Consider the following 16420-nt stretch of genomic DNA (forward strand, 5'->3'; position numbering starts at 1 on the left):
TGAATACAATACATATTTAAATAAAACAGCCACTCCTCAAGTGGGGCACTATTATCCAAATAATTGCATATCATTGCCCAAAATTAACAATTAAAAAACGTTAAAAAAAGACGATGCAAAAACGTATGTAAAAAAATGTAAATTATACCTGAAAGCAATAGAAGAAAGCACAAAAAAGGCTTAAGGTGCCAAAAAAGGTAAAACAAAGAAATGGGCGGCTTTTTTTTTCCTTTACAAAGAGTTTGTGTGTACAATGTAACAGGAGCATGGAAAGCTTTTTTTGAAAACATTTTTTTTTTTTTTTAAAAACATAAGCTGTTCAAATAATTTAGGGTGAGATTCCCAGCCTTTAAATCTTCTTTTTTTTTTCTGTCCAGGTTTTAAATAAAAAAAAAAAAAAAAAAATAGAAATAAAATTAAAAAATACATTTGGATGACCAGTCGCGATCAGATAGTTGACGGTCCCTCCAAACTCTGCACAATAAAACTGTCCATTTCCGCAAAGTCATATCGTTCAGCTGTACTGACGAAAAAAATTATAAAAAAAAATGAGATAGACGTATTTAAATAATTGTATTTCTTTGCCAGGTGATTTCACAGCATTCTGAGATCGGGTCTATCCTCAGTTCATAGTTTTATAGACTTTTCAGTATCTCCTGGCACTAAAGAGATTTCACATGTAAATGTCACACAGTTGACGTCCTATTTTTTTCTTAATATGGCCGCCAGACCGCTTCCTCCAGACGTGCCGTGGTGCCCATGTTGGTTGGCGAGTTGCTGTGGCTTCCTTCCGTTTCCACGTCGTTTTGGTTCGGGAGGTTTGGGTTTAAGAGAGCGGACCCCGTGGAAGCGTTAGTGCAAGGGGGAAGGATGCGAGGAGGTGACCTGTCTCCCCCCGACATCATGGAGAATTGGTATGATCCAGCCGGTGTTCCGTAATAGAGATGGTACGAAGGGGAGCTGGTCTGGAAAGGTCCACCTTGAGCCTGAGAAGATCCTGGGTAGGGCGGTGGTAAGTAGGTGTGGTACCTCGTAGCAGTGTTCATGGCTGACATGCCGATACCAATTCCTGAACTTACTGGAGTTGGGGCGTACGTGAAGGCTCCAGGATAGTGCATGCGGGGGTCTGAAATGGACGGCAGGCCGGAGAATTGGCGATCGATTCCGACTCGGGGGTCGCTAAATGCCGTCAGGTCTGACGCTCCTGAAAGGAAACAAAAAAAAAATTACAGATAAGGGGCAGGTTACAAATGTAGGGGAAACACTGCTCCAGGTGAGCAAGAAGAGCCAATCCTGTCACTAGTCCCTTCTGGCAGGTGCTGGCATGGCTGGCCAACCAAGAAGATAGAAGGAGATAGCCGCACACCGCAACAGGATAGTAAACAATGCTTCTTTAATCCCTATAAATTACTGGTAATACAGCACAGGAGTCCAAGGATGTTAACGTGTTTCACACAACATAGTGCTTAATCATAACATATGGTGTTAACGTGTTTCACACAACATAGTGCTTAATCATAACATAGTGCTTAATCATAACATATGGTGTTAACGTGTTTCACACAACATAGTGCTTAATCATAACATATGATGTTAACGCGTTTCACACAACATAGTGTTTAACCACTAGGGTACCGCACGCCGTCAAATGACAGCGGGCGGAATACCCTATTGTTCTGACAGGACGTCATATGACGTCCTGTCATTTAAAGCCTCTAGGGCGCGCGCGCCCCCGTCGCGTCACTGGGGACACAATGCACGTGCCCGGCGGCCGCGATGGCCGCCGGGCACCCGCGATTGCCCAGTAACTGTGCAAGGACCTGGAGCTCTGTGTGTAAACACAGAGCTCAACGTCCTGTCAGGGAGAGAGGAGACCGATCTGTGTCTCTTGTACATAGGGACACAGATCGGTCACCTCCCCCAGTCACCCCCCTCCCCCTACAGTTAGAACACTCAATAGGCTACACATTTAACCGCTTCCCCGCCCCCTAGTGGTTAACCCCTTCCCTGCCAGTCACATGTATACAGTAATCAATGCATATTTATAGCACTGTTCACTGTATAAATGTGAATGGTCCCAAAAATGTGTCAAAGGTGTCCGATCTGTCCGCTATAATGTTGCAGTCCCGAATAAAGACGCAGATCGCCGCCATTCATAGTAAAAAAAAAATATAAAAAAAAATCATTATGTCCCCTATTTTGTAGGCAATATAACTTTTGCGCAAACCAGGTTATTGCGATTTTTTTTTTTACCAGAAATATGTAGAATAATACGTATCGGCCTAAACTGAGAAAAAAACATTTAAAAAAAAAATGGGATATTTATTATAGCAAAAAGTAAAAAATATTGTGTTTTTTTTTCAGAATTGACGCTCTTTTTTTATTTATAGCCCAAAAAATAAAAACCGCACAGGCGATCAAATACCACCAAAAGAAAGCTCTATTTGTGGGGAAAAAAAGGACGTCAATTTTGTTTGGGAGCCACGTCGCACGACCGCGCAATTGTCAGTTAAAGCGACGCAGTGCCGGAAGCTAAAATCTCGTCTGGGCAGGAAGGGGGTGTATGTGCACAGTAGGCAAGTGGTTAATGATAACATATGATGTTAATGGGTTTCACACAACATAGGGCTTAATCACAATATATGATGTTAACGTGTTTCACACAACATACTGCTTAATGATTAAGCACTGTGTTGTGTGAAAGGCGATAACATCCTTGGAACCCTGTGCTGTATTACTTGTAATTTTTTGGATTAAAGAAACGTAGTTCAGTATTCTGCTGCAGTGTGCTTATTATCTCCTTCTATCTTCAAGGGGCAGGTAAGCTTAAAACACGGGCAGCCACATTCTATAAAACAATGGTTGTCTTAACAGAACACTTTGAATTTGCTTTTTTGTCACCTGCATCCCTTCCATCATCTCCTGTCTAACTTCTTGTTACGTAGACACAACTGAGAATGGGAGGAAATATGTTCTTACAGGAACAGGTGTCCCCCATAAGTAAATTTACCCTTTATTCCTGTTTAGGTGACAACTCAAAATGTTGGACTTTCTTTCACTTTTAAAGCGGAAGTCCGCGACTCGCACATGCGCAGTAGGGAATCGGGAAATGAAGCTGCAACGCTTCACTTCCTGATTCCCTCACTGAGGATGGTGGCGGGGGAAGCCGAGAGCCGAGCGATTGATCAGTTCGGCTGCCGACATCGCGGGCACCCTGGACAGGTAAGTGTCCATCTATTAATGTATTTGTAGCTGCTGGCTTTTAATAATTTTTTTTTAGGCGGACCTCCGCTTTAAGGCATAATTTAACTTACTAAATAAAACATTTCCTATTTTGCCCCTCTCTCCTCTCTTATACAACTGCTAAAAAAAGAAAATGTTTTATTTTTACAGTTATGTGTTTTTTTTGTGCTTCAAAGCAGCACTTTCTGATTTCCAGCCTTGGCCGGGTCCCTCTGCCTCCTGGGACTGCTACATCACAGCTATCCCAGGAGGCGATGTGTTAGGAAAGCTACACCTTTGTGCTGCATGTGCGCACACGTGGCTAATTTCCAGGGCCGATCCCAGGGTCACAGACGCCTGGGTGCAGAAATATTTCTGGCGCCCCTACATGGGCGTGGTCATCTTACTAACTCCTCCCCTTTACAAACGTTTCTATGGCTACAACTCAAACACAGAGATGCTCCCCTAAGAAGTCTTCATTAGTGTCCCCCATCAGAGCCCCCCCAACAGGTGTCCCCCATCAGAGCCCCCCACAGCAGGTGTCCCCCATCAGAGCCCCCCACAGCAGGTGTCCCCCATCAGAGCCCCCCAGCAGGTGTCCCCCATCAGAGCCCCCCCACAGCAGGTGTCCCCCATCAGAGTCCCCCCACAGCAGGTGTCCCCATCAGAGCCCCCCACATCAGGTGTCCCCATAGATCAGTACTTGTCCAATAGATCCATGTAGCTCGGGCGCGCTGGGAGCAGAAGCACATTACAAGGGGGAGGGGCATACGTGGCATCTTTGGTTACTTGGAGGGTGGCACTCGGAGAGCATTTCTGGGAGTGCATGGGATGATTGGCAGCAGCTCCGGCCAACCCAGAAGCCTCTCATCACACCGCCTATGGGAAAATAGCTGACACACGCAGAGGGGGCGGGGCGGACAGGAGACTGCTCCATGCGCACCGGACAGAATAAATTAGTGGAGCCTAGTCCCGAAACGTGTTTCAGTACTAGGCTCCGCTGTGCTACCCAGCCCGGATTCCGGGGACAGCGGGAGGTATGCGCACTTGTCAGTTGCCAGCAGAAAGAACAAGCGGGGTGGGGAACCGCAGCACCCGCTACATGGACACAGACAAGGAGGAGAGAGGGGAGCACTTTGGAGCTTCGGCACCCCCACCTCTGCGGCACCCCGTGCACCCTGCCTCGGATCAGCCCTGCTAATTTCAACTATAAAGACATGGGTGAGTGAGTTCGAGGAACTTGACTGGCCTGCACAGAGTCCTGACCTCAACCCAATAGAACACTTTTGAGATGAATTATAGTGGATACTTCGAGCCAGGCCTTTTTGTCCAACATCAGTGCCTGACCTCACAAATGTGCTTCTGGAAGAATGGTCAAACATTCCCAAACCTTGTGGACATCCTTCCCAGAGGAGTTGAAGCTGTTATAGCTGCAAAGGATGGGCCAACTCAATATTGAACCCTAGGGACCAAGACTGGGATGCCATTAACCACTTGCTTACTGGGCACATAAACCCCCTTCGTTCCCAGGCGAAATCTCAGCGTCCGGCACTGCGTCGCTTTAACTGACAATTGCGCGGTCGGGCGACGTGGCTCCCAAACAAAATTGGCGTCCTTTTTTCCCCACAAATAGAGCTTTCTTTTGGTGGTATTTGATCACCTCTGCGGTTTTTATTTTTTGCGCTATAAAGAAAAAAAGAGCAACAATTTAAAAAAAATATATATTTTTTTTACTTGTTGCTATAATAAATATCCCAATTTTTTTTTAAAAAACTATTTTTTTTCTCAGTTAAGGCCGATACGTATTTTTCGACGTATTTTTGTAAAAAAAAAAAAAAAATCACAATAAGCGACTGGTTTGCGCAAAAGTTATAGCGCCTACAAAATGGGGAACAGAATTATGATTTTTTTTATTATTTTTTTTTTTACTAGTAATGGCGGCGATCTGCGATTTTTATTGGGACTGGGATATTGCGGCGGACGTATCGGACACTTTTGACACAAATTTGGCGCCATTCACATTTATACGGCGATCAGTGATATAAAAATGCACTAATTACTGTATAAATGTGACTGGCAGTGAAGGGGTTAACACTAGGGGGTGAGGAAGGGGTTAACTGTGTAGCCTGGGTGTGTTATAACTGTGTGGGGGGAGGGGGGTGACTGGGGGAGGGGACCGATGCTGTGTCTCTATGTACAAGAGACACAGATCGGTCTCCTCTCCTCTCACAGCACGTGGAGCTCTGTGTTTACACACAGAGCTCCACGTTCCTGCTGTCACCTACCGTGTCACCGACGATCGCGTGTACCCGGCGGACATCGCGGCCGCCAGGTACACGCATCGGGTCTTCGGCGATGCGTCGGGACAGTTTTTACCCGCCGCGCGCCACCCAGTGGCGCGCGCGGGTAATGCACATAAAGGCCGTTTTTAAACGGCCACTTGGCACTTGAGAGCCGCGCTGCGGACGTATTTCGTCTATAGCGCGGATCTCAAGTGGTTAAAGTTCATGTGCGTGTAAAGGCAGGCGTCCCAATACTTTTGGCAATATAGTGTACATATACGGAAGGAAAGGCAGACCCCCGTATATGTATTTTAGGTGTTCATTTATAACTATAACCAGCTGAGTATAATCAATACATAATGAAATGTAACATATTGTGGTCATGTGACTCCATATGTCATCCCTTTAATAGGAGGAGACCGATCATCTCACCTGACACCTTGCCATGGTCTGGGATCTCTTTCATGAACAGCAAATATTCAGCAGACGAATTGTTAAGACAAACAGTAATTACTTCATCCCTGTCTGCCTGGCTGAGTTACGTAAATGCAGCCACCGTGGTGAGACGCGGCTCGGCGACAAAGCCAAAGCAGGAGCTTCAGCGCTGAGTTCTTGGAAGAGCGAAAAGATTTTCTGAACTGATAAACCTCCCTCCTAATGGAGTCATCGGCACTAATGAAAGCAGCCTGTCAAGGCATCGCCTGGCAGCTGCACACAGCGCAGGTTGCAGAACACAAACAAGCCCCGGGTAAGACACACAGCCCAGGCGAGGTGTGCCGCCTGTCTGATGAGGAGGCCTATTCAGCCTGTGCTCCTCTCTCACCCATTGTAGTCAGGAGATCCAACAATGAAGACTGAGGTCACAAGGCTTGGATGTGAGTTGAACATATTTCCCAGCTGGAACCAGTAGGTGGTGCACTAAGGTGCCATTTATACCGTGCCACTGTGCTGGAAAATATGTGTGCATTTTAAAACAAATTTCAACAGGTCTTTTACATTTATTTTATATGCAGGGTGGGCATTCTTTTTTATTGGGTATTCCTGTGTTTGGGAAGGAAGGAAACCAAACAATATTTTTTTTTTAAATGTATATAAAACGTGTTTTATGTGCATCTTATGTTTTTCTTATTTCCGGGAAAATGAGCTATGAACATTGCTCACGGCATTTTAAGTGCACTGATGGGCAGTGATAGGCAGCACTGATGGTCACTGATGAGGAGGCAATGATAGGCAGCACTGATGAGGAGGCACTGATGGCCAGCACTGATGAGGAGGCACTGATGGGCACCCACTGATAATGCTCTGATTATCTGTGTACATGTCCCCTGTCAGGATTGTCAGTTACCGGCTCTCCTCTCCTCACGCTGTGACAGCGCGTGAGGAAAGTATTGCGGATAACCTGCAAGTCTGTTTACACTGTAGTCAACTGTGATTGGACACAGCTGATCACATGGTAAAGGGCTGCTGTGGCTATTTACCCCGATCTGGTGATCAAATTCCACAACCGCTGAGCTCTCCTTTGAAAATGCTGTCTGCCTGGCTGTGATTGCCCTTTCAGCAGAGTATGGTAATCCCGAGATCTTACCTGATAATCGGCTGGAGATCTCTGCGCTGAGCGAAGACATGCCGCTGGCTCGTCCCGGTGAGATGGGTGTAGCTGGGTGAACGGACGGGGTGGCGATGTATCCGAGGGACTGGTAGGACTGGTCATAGGACCAGGAAGGAGATGTCTGCACTTGTCTGGTATCTGCGGGAAGAAAAGCAAAGAAGCCGGTTAATAGGGATGGACGAGAGGGAATGGCGCTGTGCTGGGGGTCGCCCACATCGTACCGGGCTCAGGAGGAGCCACACACACACCTGAGAAATACACTTCACACACCTGACACCCATTTATGCTGCAGACTTACTACTGGGGACTAGAGCTGCATGAGTCCGGCCAATACAAGAATCACAATTTTTTTTGCTTAGAATGAAGATCACGATTCTCTCACACGGGCCGCAGTCTCTATCACCCTCTGGGGGAAAAAAAGAGATCTGCAGTGGATTGCTTTTCAGAGAGGGGTGGCGTGGTGGCTTCCAGGAGGTGATCCTACCACCTCCTGAATGTGTCAATGGAGCTTTTACCATTGCTTTTGGATCGCAGTTGCGGTGTGGTCCCATTGACCTCAATGGATGAATCTGATAGGCTGTGGCTGTGCCACTTCACAAAGATGGATGCAGCACATGCACCACCCTGTCCAGCTGACGTATGGGACGTATGGTGGGGAAATACCTTTTTATTTTACATAGGTGACCACGGGTGGTAAAAACAGCCAGTTGAGCCACTCCCCGACTGCCCACCTACCATGTCAGCTGAAGGGGGTGGTACACATGCCAGGGCCATGACTCCTCGAGGCTGCAGCACATCTAATTTGCCTTGGTTGTGCGATGCTGCAATGCTGTTAACATGGGCAGTGGTGCAGCAACGTTTTTCTTACAGTAACAGTACAGCTGCCAATCGTGACCAGTGTTGCCAACCTACCAGATTGAAATTTACTGGCACGACACCCGAAATTTACTGGCGCAGCCACGTTTTTACTGGCATTTCACAAAAGTTACCAAGTTAAATTTTTAGGTGCAAATTTCAGTATTTAGGCTACAAACAAGTACGCTAGGCAAATAGCAATGTGATTTAAGGTAGATATTAAGGTAAAAAAACATATTTTTGTTAATTTCGATATAATAAGGGCAAATTATTTAGTCACATCACCCCCTGCCACCAACACCCCCTGCCTCCACCCCCCTCTGCCACCAACACCCCCTGCCTCCACCCCCTCTGCCACCAACACCCCCTGTCTCCACCCCCCTCTGCCACCAACACCACCTGCCACCAACACCACCTGCCTCCAGCCCCCTCTGCCACCAACACCCCCTGCCTCCACCCCCCTCTGCCACCAACACCCCCTGCCTCCACCCCCATCTGCCACCAACACCCCCTGCCTCCACCCCCCTCTGCCACCAACACCCCCTGCCTTCACCCCCCTCTGTGGTGCCACAATCTCCCTCTGCCTTCAATCTCCCCCAGGCCCCCTGCCTCCAATCACCCCCTGCCTCCATCCCCCTCTGCGGTGCCACCAACAACCCCTGTCTCCATCCCCCACCCTCTGCGGTGCCATCATCCCCCTCTGCAGTGCCACCAACACCCCCTATCTCCAATCACCCCCTGCCACTAACACCCCCTGCCACTAACACCCCCTGCCTCCAATCTTCCCCTGCCTCCATCCCCTTCTGCAGTGCCACCGCAGCCACCATAACCCCCTGCCTCCCCCTGCCTCCACCCCCTTCTGCCACCAACACCCCCTGCCTTCACCCCCCTCTGTGGTACCACAATCTCCCTCTGCCTTCAATCTCCCCCAGGCCCCCTGCCTCAAATCACCCCCTGCCACCAACAACCCCTGTCTCCACCCCCCACCCTCTGCGGTGCCATCATCCCCCTCTGCGGTGCCACCAACACCCCCTACCTCCAATCACCCCCTGCCACTAACACCCCCTGCCTCCAATCACCCCCTGCCACTAACACCCCCTGCCTCCAATCACCCCCTGCCACTAACACCCCCTGGCTCCAATCACCCCCTGCCACTAACACCCCCTGCCTCCAATCTCCCCCTGCCTCCATCCCCCTCTGCAGTGCCACCGCAGCCACCATCACCCCCTGCCTCCAATCTCCATGCGCAGTTCCAAGCCAAACCGATCTCAGCTATTTTTACTGGCACATTTCCGCAACCACGGACATTTACGAACGGGGGAAAAAAGTGCCCGTTTTTACGAACTGTCCGTAAAAATACGGACGGTTGGCAACACTGCCCATTGAAAAGCATAGGACTGCAACCAAGAGCTATTTGTCTGGTGCAATATTTCTATTCAAGATCCCTATTAAGCAGCAAAAAATAAATAAAATAAAATAAAAAAATAGACATCTAAGAGGTGGCAGTATCACCTCCTCACCTTATGACATGACAGGTGCTCTTTACCATTGTAATAACCGTTAAGCTGTCATATTTTCTTTTCTGCCACTAGATGGCAGCGATGCCATGCAGATGAAGCAGCGGAGAGCGCCACCTGCAGGTGTAGAGGAGTAATTTCATTCCATAAAGAGGAAACTCTACTCCAGCCAGTGCTGGGAGGGTTTCCCACACAATGCTGGGCTCTGACACCCTCAGTAGGTGATGAATAGCAATGCTGACCTCAGGACACAATTCCGAGTGTCATTACTCACCAGTACAAATCCCAGAATCACAGCATTGCACAATCCCCGCTGCTTTCATGTCCGCCAACAGCTCGCTGATCATTCCAAACAGCTGGGATAATCATGTCTGTGGCCTGGGGCGCCGAAGAATATGGTGGATTCCCATCGAACCTTCGCATTGCATGCCTTATATGTGATCACTGGGTCTCTGTGACTCCAGGGACAGGAAGTGAGGGGAAATCTTCCCACTGGGGTCACAGAAATAAAAATTGTAGACTGGGGGAAGTGATCAACCTCCTGACAATTGATCTGCTGTCATTGCTTTCCGGTCCCAGGTGACACACACCCGCCGTGTCACAGGGACAGGAAGTGAGAGAAATCTCCACACTGGGGTCACAGAAAAAAACAAACAAACGCAGTTTTATCCAAAACTAAAATACCTGAAGACTGAATACAGTTTGGGATGGAGCGATCGGATTGGTACATTTGTGGCCGGCGAATCCGACCCGAGAGCCGGCAGACAGAGAGACCCCGCCGGGGGCAGAGGAGCTTTTATTATTATTATTATTCGCTGCAAGAAGAAGCAAAAGTCGTCTGATGGGAAGTAGGTGGTTTCAGGTAAGGAGCTGAACGTGGGATTTGAGGATATGAAACTTCCTGTCAGGGGGGTAAGCAGAAGAGAGAGAAGGAGAGTGACACCACGGGGGGCCACAGGAAGTGAAGGGCTTCATAGTCTGTTAAAGGGGCCATCACCTAGAGATCTGCTGTTCTCTTTTGTTTTGGGATCACTTCCAACGCTACTTTACTGACACCAATGATGGGTCACTATTCCTCCCACTGACACCAATGATGGGTCACTATTCCTCCCACTGACACCAATGATGGGACACTATTCCTCCCACTGATACCAATGATGAAGACACTATTCCTCCCAATGATGGGTCACTATTCCTCCCACTGACACCAATGATGGGAAACTATTCCTCCCACTGACACCAATGATGGGACACTATTCCTCCCACTGACACCAATGATGGGGCACTATTCTTTCCACTGACACCTATGATGGGACACTATTCCTCCCACTGACACCAATGATGGGAAACTATTCCTCCCACTGACACCAATGATGGGACACTATTCCTCCCACTGACACCAATGATGGGAAACTATTCCTCCCACTGACACCAATGATGGGAAACTATGACTCCCAAGGACACCAATGATGGGGCACTATTCCTCCCACTAACACCAATGATGGGGCACTATTCCTCCCACTGATACCAATGATTGGGCACTATTCCGCCCACTGATACCAATGATGGGGCACTATTCCTCCCACTGACACCAATGATGGGACACTACTTCTCACACTGACACCAATGATAGGGCATTATTCCTCCCACTGACACCAATGATGGGACACTATTCCTCCCACTGACACCAATGGGTCACTATTCTTCCCACTGACGCCAATGATGGGTCACTATTCCTCCCACTGACACCAATGGGTCACTATTCATTCCACTAACACCAATGGGGCACTATTCCTCCCACTGGCACCAATGGGGCACTATTCCTCCCACTGACACCAATGATGGGACACTATTCCTCCCACTGACACCAATGATGGGGCACTATTCCTCCCACTGACACCAATGGGGCACTATTCCTCCCACTGACACCAATGATGGGACACTATTCCTCCCACTGACACCAATGATGGGACACTATTCCTCCAACTGACACCAATGGGTAACTATTCCTCTCACTGGCACCAACGATGGGGCACTATTCCTCCAACTGACACCAATGATGGGGCACTATTCCTCCCACTGACACCAATGGGTCACTATTCCTCTCACTGACACCAACGATGGGGCACTATTCCTCCAACTGACACCAATGATGGGGCACTATTCCTCCCACTGACACCAATGGGTCACTATTCCTCTCACTGACACCAACGATGGGGCACTATTCCTCCCACAGCACAGTCTGGCATGGCAGGAGACTTGATTTATTTATTTATTGCTGCAGTTGAGCAACACTTCTAAGTCCCAGCCTGTGATTGGACAGTGAAAGGAGAAGCAGTTCATCACTTTGTCACTCTGCTTGCCTCTCCTATCAGCATGCTCCTTGTTAGCATATGACCTCAACTGATTGGCTCCTTGTCCCTCCGTCTACACTCTGCTCTACGAAAGGCTTATACTGCTTGTATGTAAGCTGTTTCCCATCATGCCTCTGTGTTTGGGTGTCATGCTTGTACCTGTCAGTCTTGCATTGCCTCATGGGACTTGTAGTTCTGCAACAGCTGGAGGGCCACAGGTTGCGCACCCATGCTCTATAATAATGAGCACAGAGCTGCGTTGCTTTGTGTCTTCTCTATGTGCAGTGAGTGGAGGTGACAGGCGGTGACCCCCCTCCCTGGAAGCAGCAGAACGAGTCCCCCTGGTGGCGGTGCGGATCCTCTACGCTTCATTACCCGGATCAGTCACTGTGTCCGGAGAGTCAATATGTGTTCAGTTCTGCCCAATGGACTTTCCTCGGCTGCTGCACTACAAAGAGACAAATGATCAAATGGTTTTTGTGCGGCGTCTGGTGCGCTGACAGAACACTGACTCAGGGCTCTGCCAACACGCATCACTTATTACTCACCACCAGGTGTGAGCCAGACACAGGGGTGGCAAATCCTGGCATCTCCTGACACGCCCATTCTGGTAAAGACAAAAATATTCACCCTTCTCAGAGATGTCACCCTGCAGGCAGCTCTCCATTGTGGGATCACATCTGTAATCACAGGAGAGCACACATCCCAATAGAAACCCACATAGAGAGGAGCTCTGCCCATAAAGAGATGCGCTTCGCCCACATAGAGATGAGCTTCGCCCACATAGAGCTGAGCTCCGCCCACATAGAGATGAGCTCTGCCCACAAAGAGATGAGTTTCGCCCACATAGAGCTGAGCTCCGCCCACATAGAGATGAGCTCTGCCCACATAGAGCTGAGCTCCGCCCACATAAAGGTGAGCTCTGCCCACATAGAGCTGAGCTCCGCCCACATAGAGAAGAGCTCTGCCCACATAGAGCTGAGCTCCGCCCACATAAAGGTGAGCTCTGCCCACATAGAGCTGAGCTCCGCCCACATATAGCTGAGCTCTGCCCACATACCTGGGCTCTGCCCACATAGAGCTGAGCTACGCCCACATAGAGATGATCTCTGCCCACATAGAGCTAGGCTCTGCCCACATAGAGCTAGGCTCTGCCCACATAGAGCTGAGCTCCGCCCACATAGAGATGATCTCTGCCCACATAGAGCGGAGCTCTGCCAACATAGAGATGAGCTTCACCCACATAGAGCTGAGCTCCAGAACTGAGCTAAGCCCACATAGAGCTTAGCTCCGCCCACATAGAGATGAGCTCTGCCCACAAAGAGATGCGCTTCGCCCACATAGAGCTGAGCTCCGCCCACATAGAGATGAGCTCTGCCCACAAAGAGATGAGTTTCGCACCACATAGAGCTGAGCTCCGCCCACATAGAGATGAGCTCTGCCCATAGAGCTGAGCTCCGCCCACATAAAGGTGAGCTCTGCCCACATAGAGCTGAGCTCCGCCCACATATAGCTGAGCTCTGCACACATAGAGATGAGCTCCGCCCACATAGAGATGAGCTCCGTCCACATAGAGATGAGCTCTGCCCACATGAAGCTGGGCTCTGCCCACATAGAGATAAGCTCTGCCCACATAGAGATGAGCTCCGCCCACATGGAGATGAGCTCTGCCCACAGAGATGAGCTTCCCCCACATAGAGATGAGCTCCGCCCACATGGAGATGAGCTCTGCCCACAGAGATGAGCTTTCCCCACATAGAGATGAGCTACGCCCACATAGAGATGAACTCCGCCCACATAGAGATGAGAACCGCCCCCATGGAGATGAGCTCTGCCACTTCCCTTCCTCTCCTGTACTCAAATCACTGACTCTGATTTCACTGCACACTGCGAGCTCCTAGGGCAGTCATGAAGCTACCTGCAGCCCCTCCCACCAACCACGGTCTGCCTGCATTGCATCCCTCTAAGTGCTACATCTGCAGGAGAGCTTTTTGATTAAAAAAAACAAAAAAAACAGACTTACTGGCCAGATCACCAGGTCAAACATAAAGGAAAGAAAGCTTAAAAAAAGAAAACTAATGCAGCCATCACATCTAAGAAATGGTAAGCTGCAATATAATGAATAATACTACTTTAGAGAGATTCATCTGCTTATATTTTGCCTTCCCTGGTCCCCCCTCTCTCCTGCATAGAGAAGAACAGAGACCAAATGATGACATCACACGTGGGCGGTCAGCCTGCCTGGAAACGCCCACTCCTCCACACTAAGCTCCACCCATCAAGACGTTTTGACAGGATTTATATAGCACCAAAAGTTTGTGCAGCACTTAAATTTGCATAACTCCTCCCAAGAGCCCGCCCACTGCTTACATCAGGACTGAGGGGTCTGTAGAGGAGTACTGAGGAAGGGGGCTGGGATCTTTCCAGGAATCTATGTACTGCTGGCCCCTCCCACCGGCTATGATCTGTCTGCATTGCATAGAGAAGAGCAGAGACCTGGTGATGACGTCACCAAGTATAAAATAATATTGGCATGAAAATGGAAAGTTTTTATAAAATAATTTGATTGGTATGTTAATCGGGGGACTCGTCATTGATCAACATAGTAAGAAAATTATTATATAATTATATATCTTGTTTTATACTTGGTGGCCATAGATACGCAGCGTAATTGCTAAGTAGCGCCGGCGTATCGACTTTCTGTATTCAGAAAGCTCGATACGCCGACTGTTGCCTAAGATACGACTGGCATAAGTCTCTTACGACGTCGTATCTTAGGCTGCATTCTGCCGCTGGCCGCTAGGTGGCGCACCCGTAGTGGTCAGCGTAGAGTATGCAAATTGCATACTTACACCGATTCACAAACGTTCGCGCGCCCGGCGTTCGAGTTTTACGTCGTTTGCGTACGGCGCTTCCGTCGTAAGGCTGCTCCTGCTATTAGGAGGCGCAGCCAATGCTAAGTATACCCGTCGTTCCCGCGTCGCGTTTTTTGAATATTACGTCGTTTGCGTAAGTGAATTGTGAATGGCGCTGGACGCCATTTACGTTCACGTTGAAGCAAATGACGTCCTTGCAACGTCATTTGCCGCAATGCACTTCGGGAAAGTTTCCCCGACGGAGCATGCGCAGTACGTTCGGCGCGGGAACGCGCCTAATTTAAATGATCCACGCCCCCTACGGGATCATTTAAATTACGCGCGCTTACGCCGGCCGCTTTTACGAAACGCCCCCGCAAATTACGGAGCTACTGCTTCGTGAATGAAGCGTAGCGCAAGTAATTTACGGAGGCGTAGCGTAAAAACGGAACGCTGCGCCTCCGTAAGAGTGTGCAGCCCTACCTGAATCTACCCCACTGATTATAAATTGTTAGCTGGAGTTTGGCTTCACTTTGTTAGTGTATCTAAATCTGCTAGTCCATCTGACACTCCCCCCACCCCCAGACTGACAATACTACTGTCTGCTGTGCCTCCTGTGCTCATTCATCCAGAGTGGGGGACTCTAATACAGGAGGTGTGGCCAGATCACCAGGTGAAAACAGAGGGGGGGGAAAGAAAAGGAATGCAGCCACCACATCTAATGAATGTGTAATAGAGGACATGTGTGGATTGTTACGTGTCCCATTGTCCGTGTATGATGAGGGATGTGAATTGTAGATTAGGGTGGGGAGACCGTTTGTCGGGGGTGGGGAGCCCGTTTGTCGGGGGTGGGGGGGATTTCTGGAAATGTGGATCTCTATGATGATCTCAGGATGATCGGGTTCAGTTTCCTGCCTGGAAGAAGAAGTCAGCCGGCGTGTATCAGATGAATCTCTCAGTCTGGCGGGGATGAGGTCACCTTGGGGGGGGGGGGGATAAACGATGGTGGGGGGGTTGGGAAGCTCCCTCTAGGGCACGGCTTTGATTAACAAGGTGAAGTCAGGTCCCCTTCATGTGTACAAAGAAAAGACGGATTGTTTCACGGAGAGGCTTTGAGTGCCGGATTGATATCCGCCGTACACCGCCGTGTAATGAAAGACAAGCAACCTGTCACTGAGCAACCGGCGCCGAGGGGACACAGCGAGCCATGGGGACTCTCCTACGGGACGAATAATCGCATCGGGCGCCGAGGGGACACGGCGAGCCACGGGGACTCTCCTACGGGACGAATAATCGCATCGGGCGCCGAGGGGACACAGCGAGCCACGGGGACTCTCCTACGGGACGAATAATCGCATTGGGCGCCGAGGGGACACAGCGAGCCACAGGGACTCTCCTACGGGACGAATAATCGCATCGGGCGCCGAGGGGACATGGCGAGCCACGGGGACTCTCCTACGGGACGAATAATCGCATCAGGCGCCGAGGGGACACAGCGAGCCACAGGGACTCTCCTACGGGATGAATAATCGCATTGGGCGCCGAGGGGACACAGCGAGCCACGGGGACTCTCCTACGGGGAAAATAATCGCATTGGGCGCCGAGGGGACACAGCGAGTCACGGGGACTCTCCTAAAGGACGAATAATCGCATCAGGCGCCAAGGGGACACGGCGAGCCACAGGGACTCTCCTACGGAAAAAATACATTGCATCAGGCTCCGAAGG

At 49.6% G+C, this 16420-nt stretch overlaps 1 protein-coding gene across 2 annotated transcripts in view; it reads right to left on the reverse strand.

Annotated features, from left to right (window-relative positions):
* Nucleotides 1-385: 385 nt before the first annotated feature.
* Nucleotides 386-16420, reverse strand: part of RUNX1 (RUNX family transcription factor 1) — a 140200-nt gene continuing 124165 nt past the window's right edge. For both annotated transcript variants that reach the window (XM_040338944.1, XM_040338943.1), the window contains 2 exons: nt 7090-7251; nt 386-1204 (listed from right to left, as the gene is read on the reverse strand). In XM_040338944.1, coding sequence (XP_040194878.1) covers nt 714-1204; nt 7090-7251 — 653 coding nt within the window. In that variant the 3' untranslated portion in view covers nt 386-713. The remainder of the gene's footprint in view (nt 1205-7089; nt 7252-16420) is intronic.

This window comes from Rana temporaria, chromosome 2, assembly GCF_905171775.1.
Source record: "Rana temporaria chromosome 2, aRanTem1.1, whole genome shotgun sequence".
Lineage (NCBI taxonomy): Eukaryota > Metazoa > Chordata > Amphibia > Anura > Ranidae > Rana > Rana temporaria.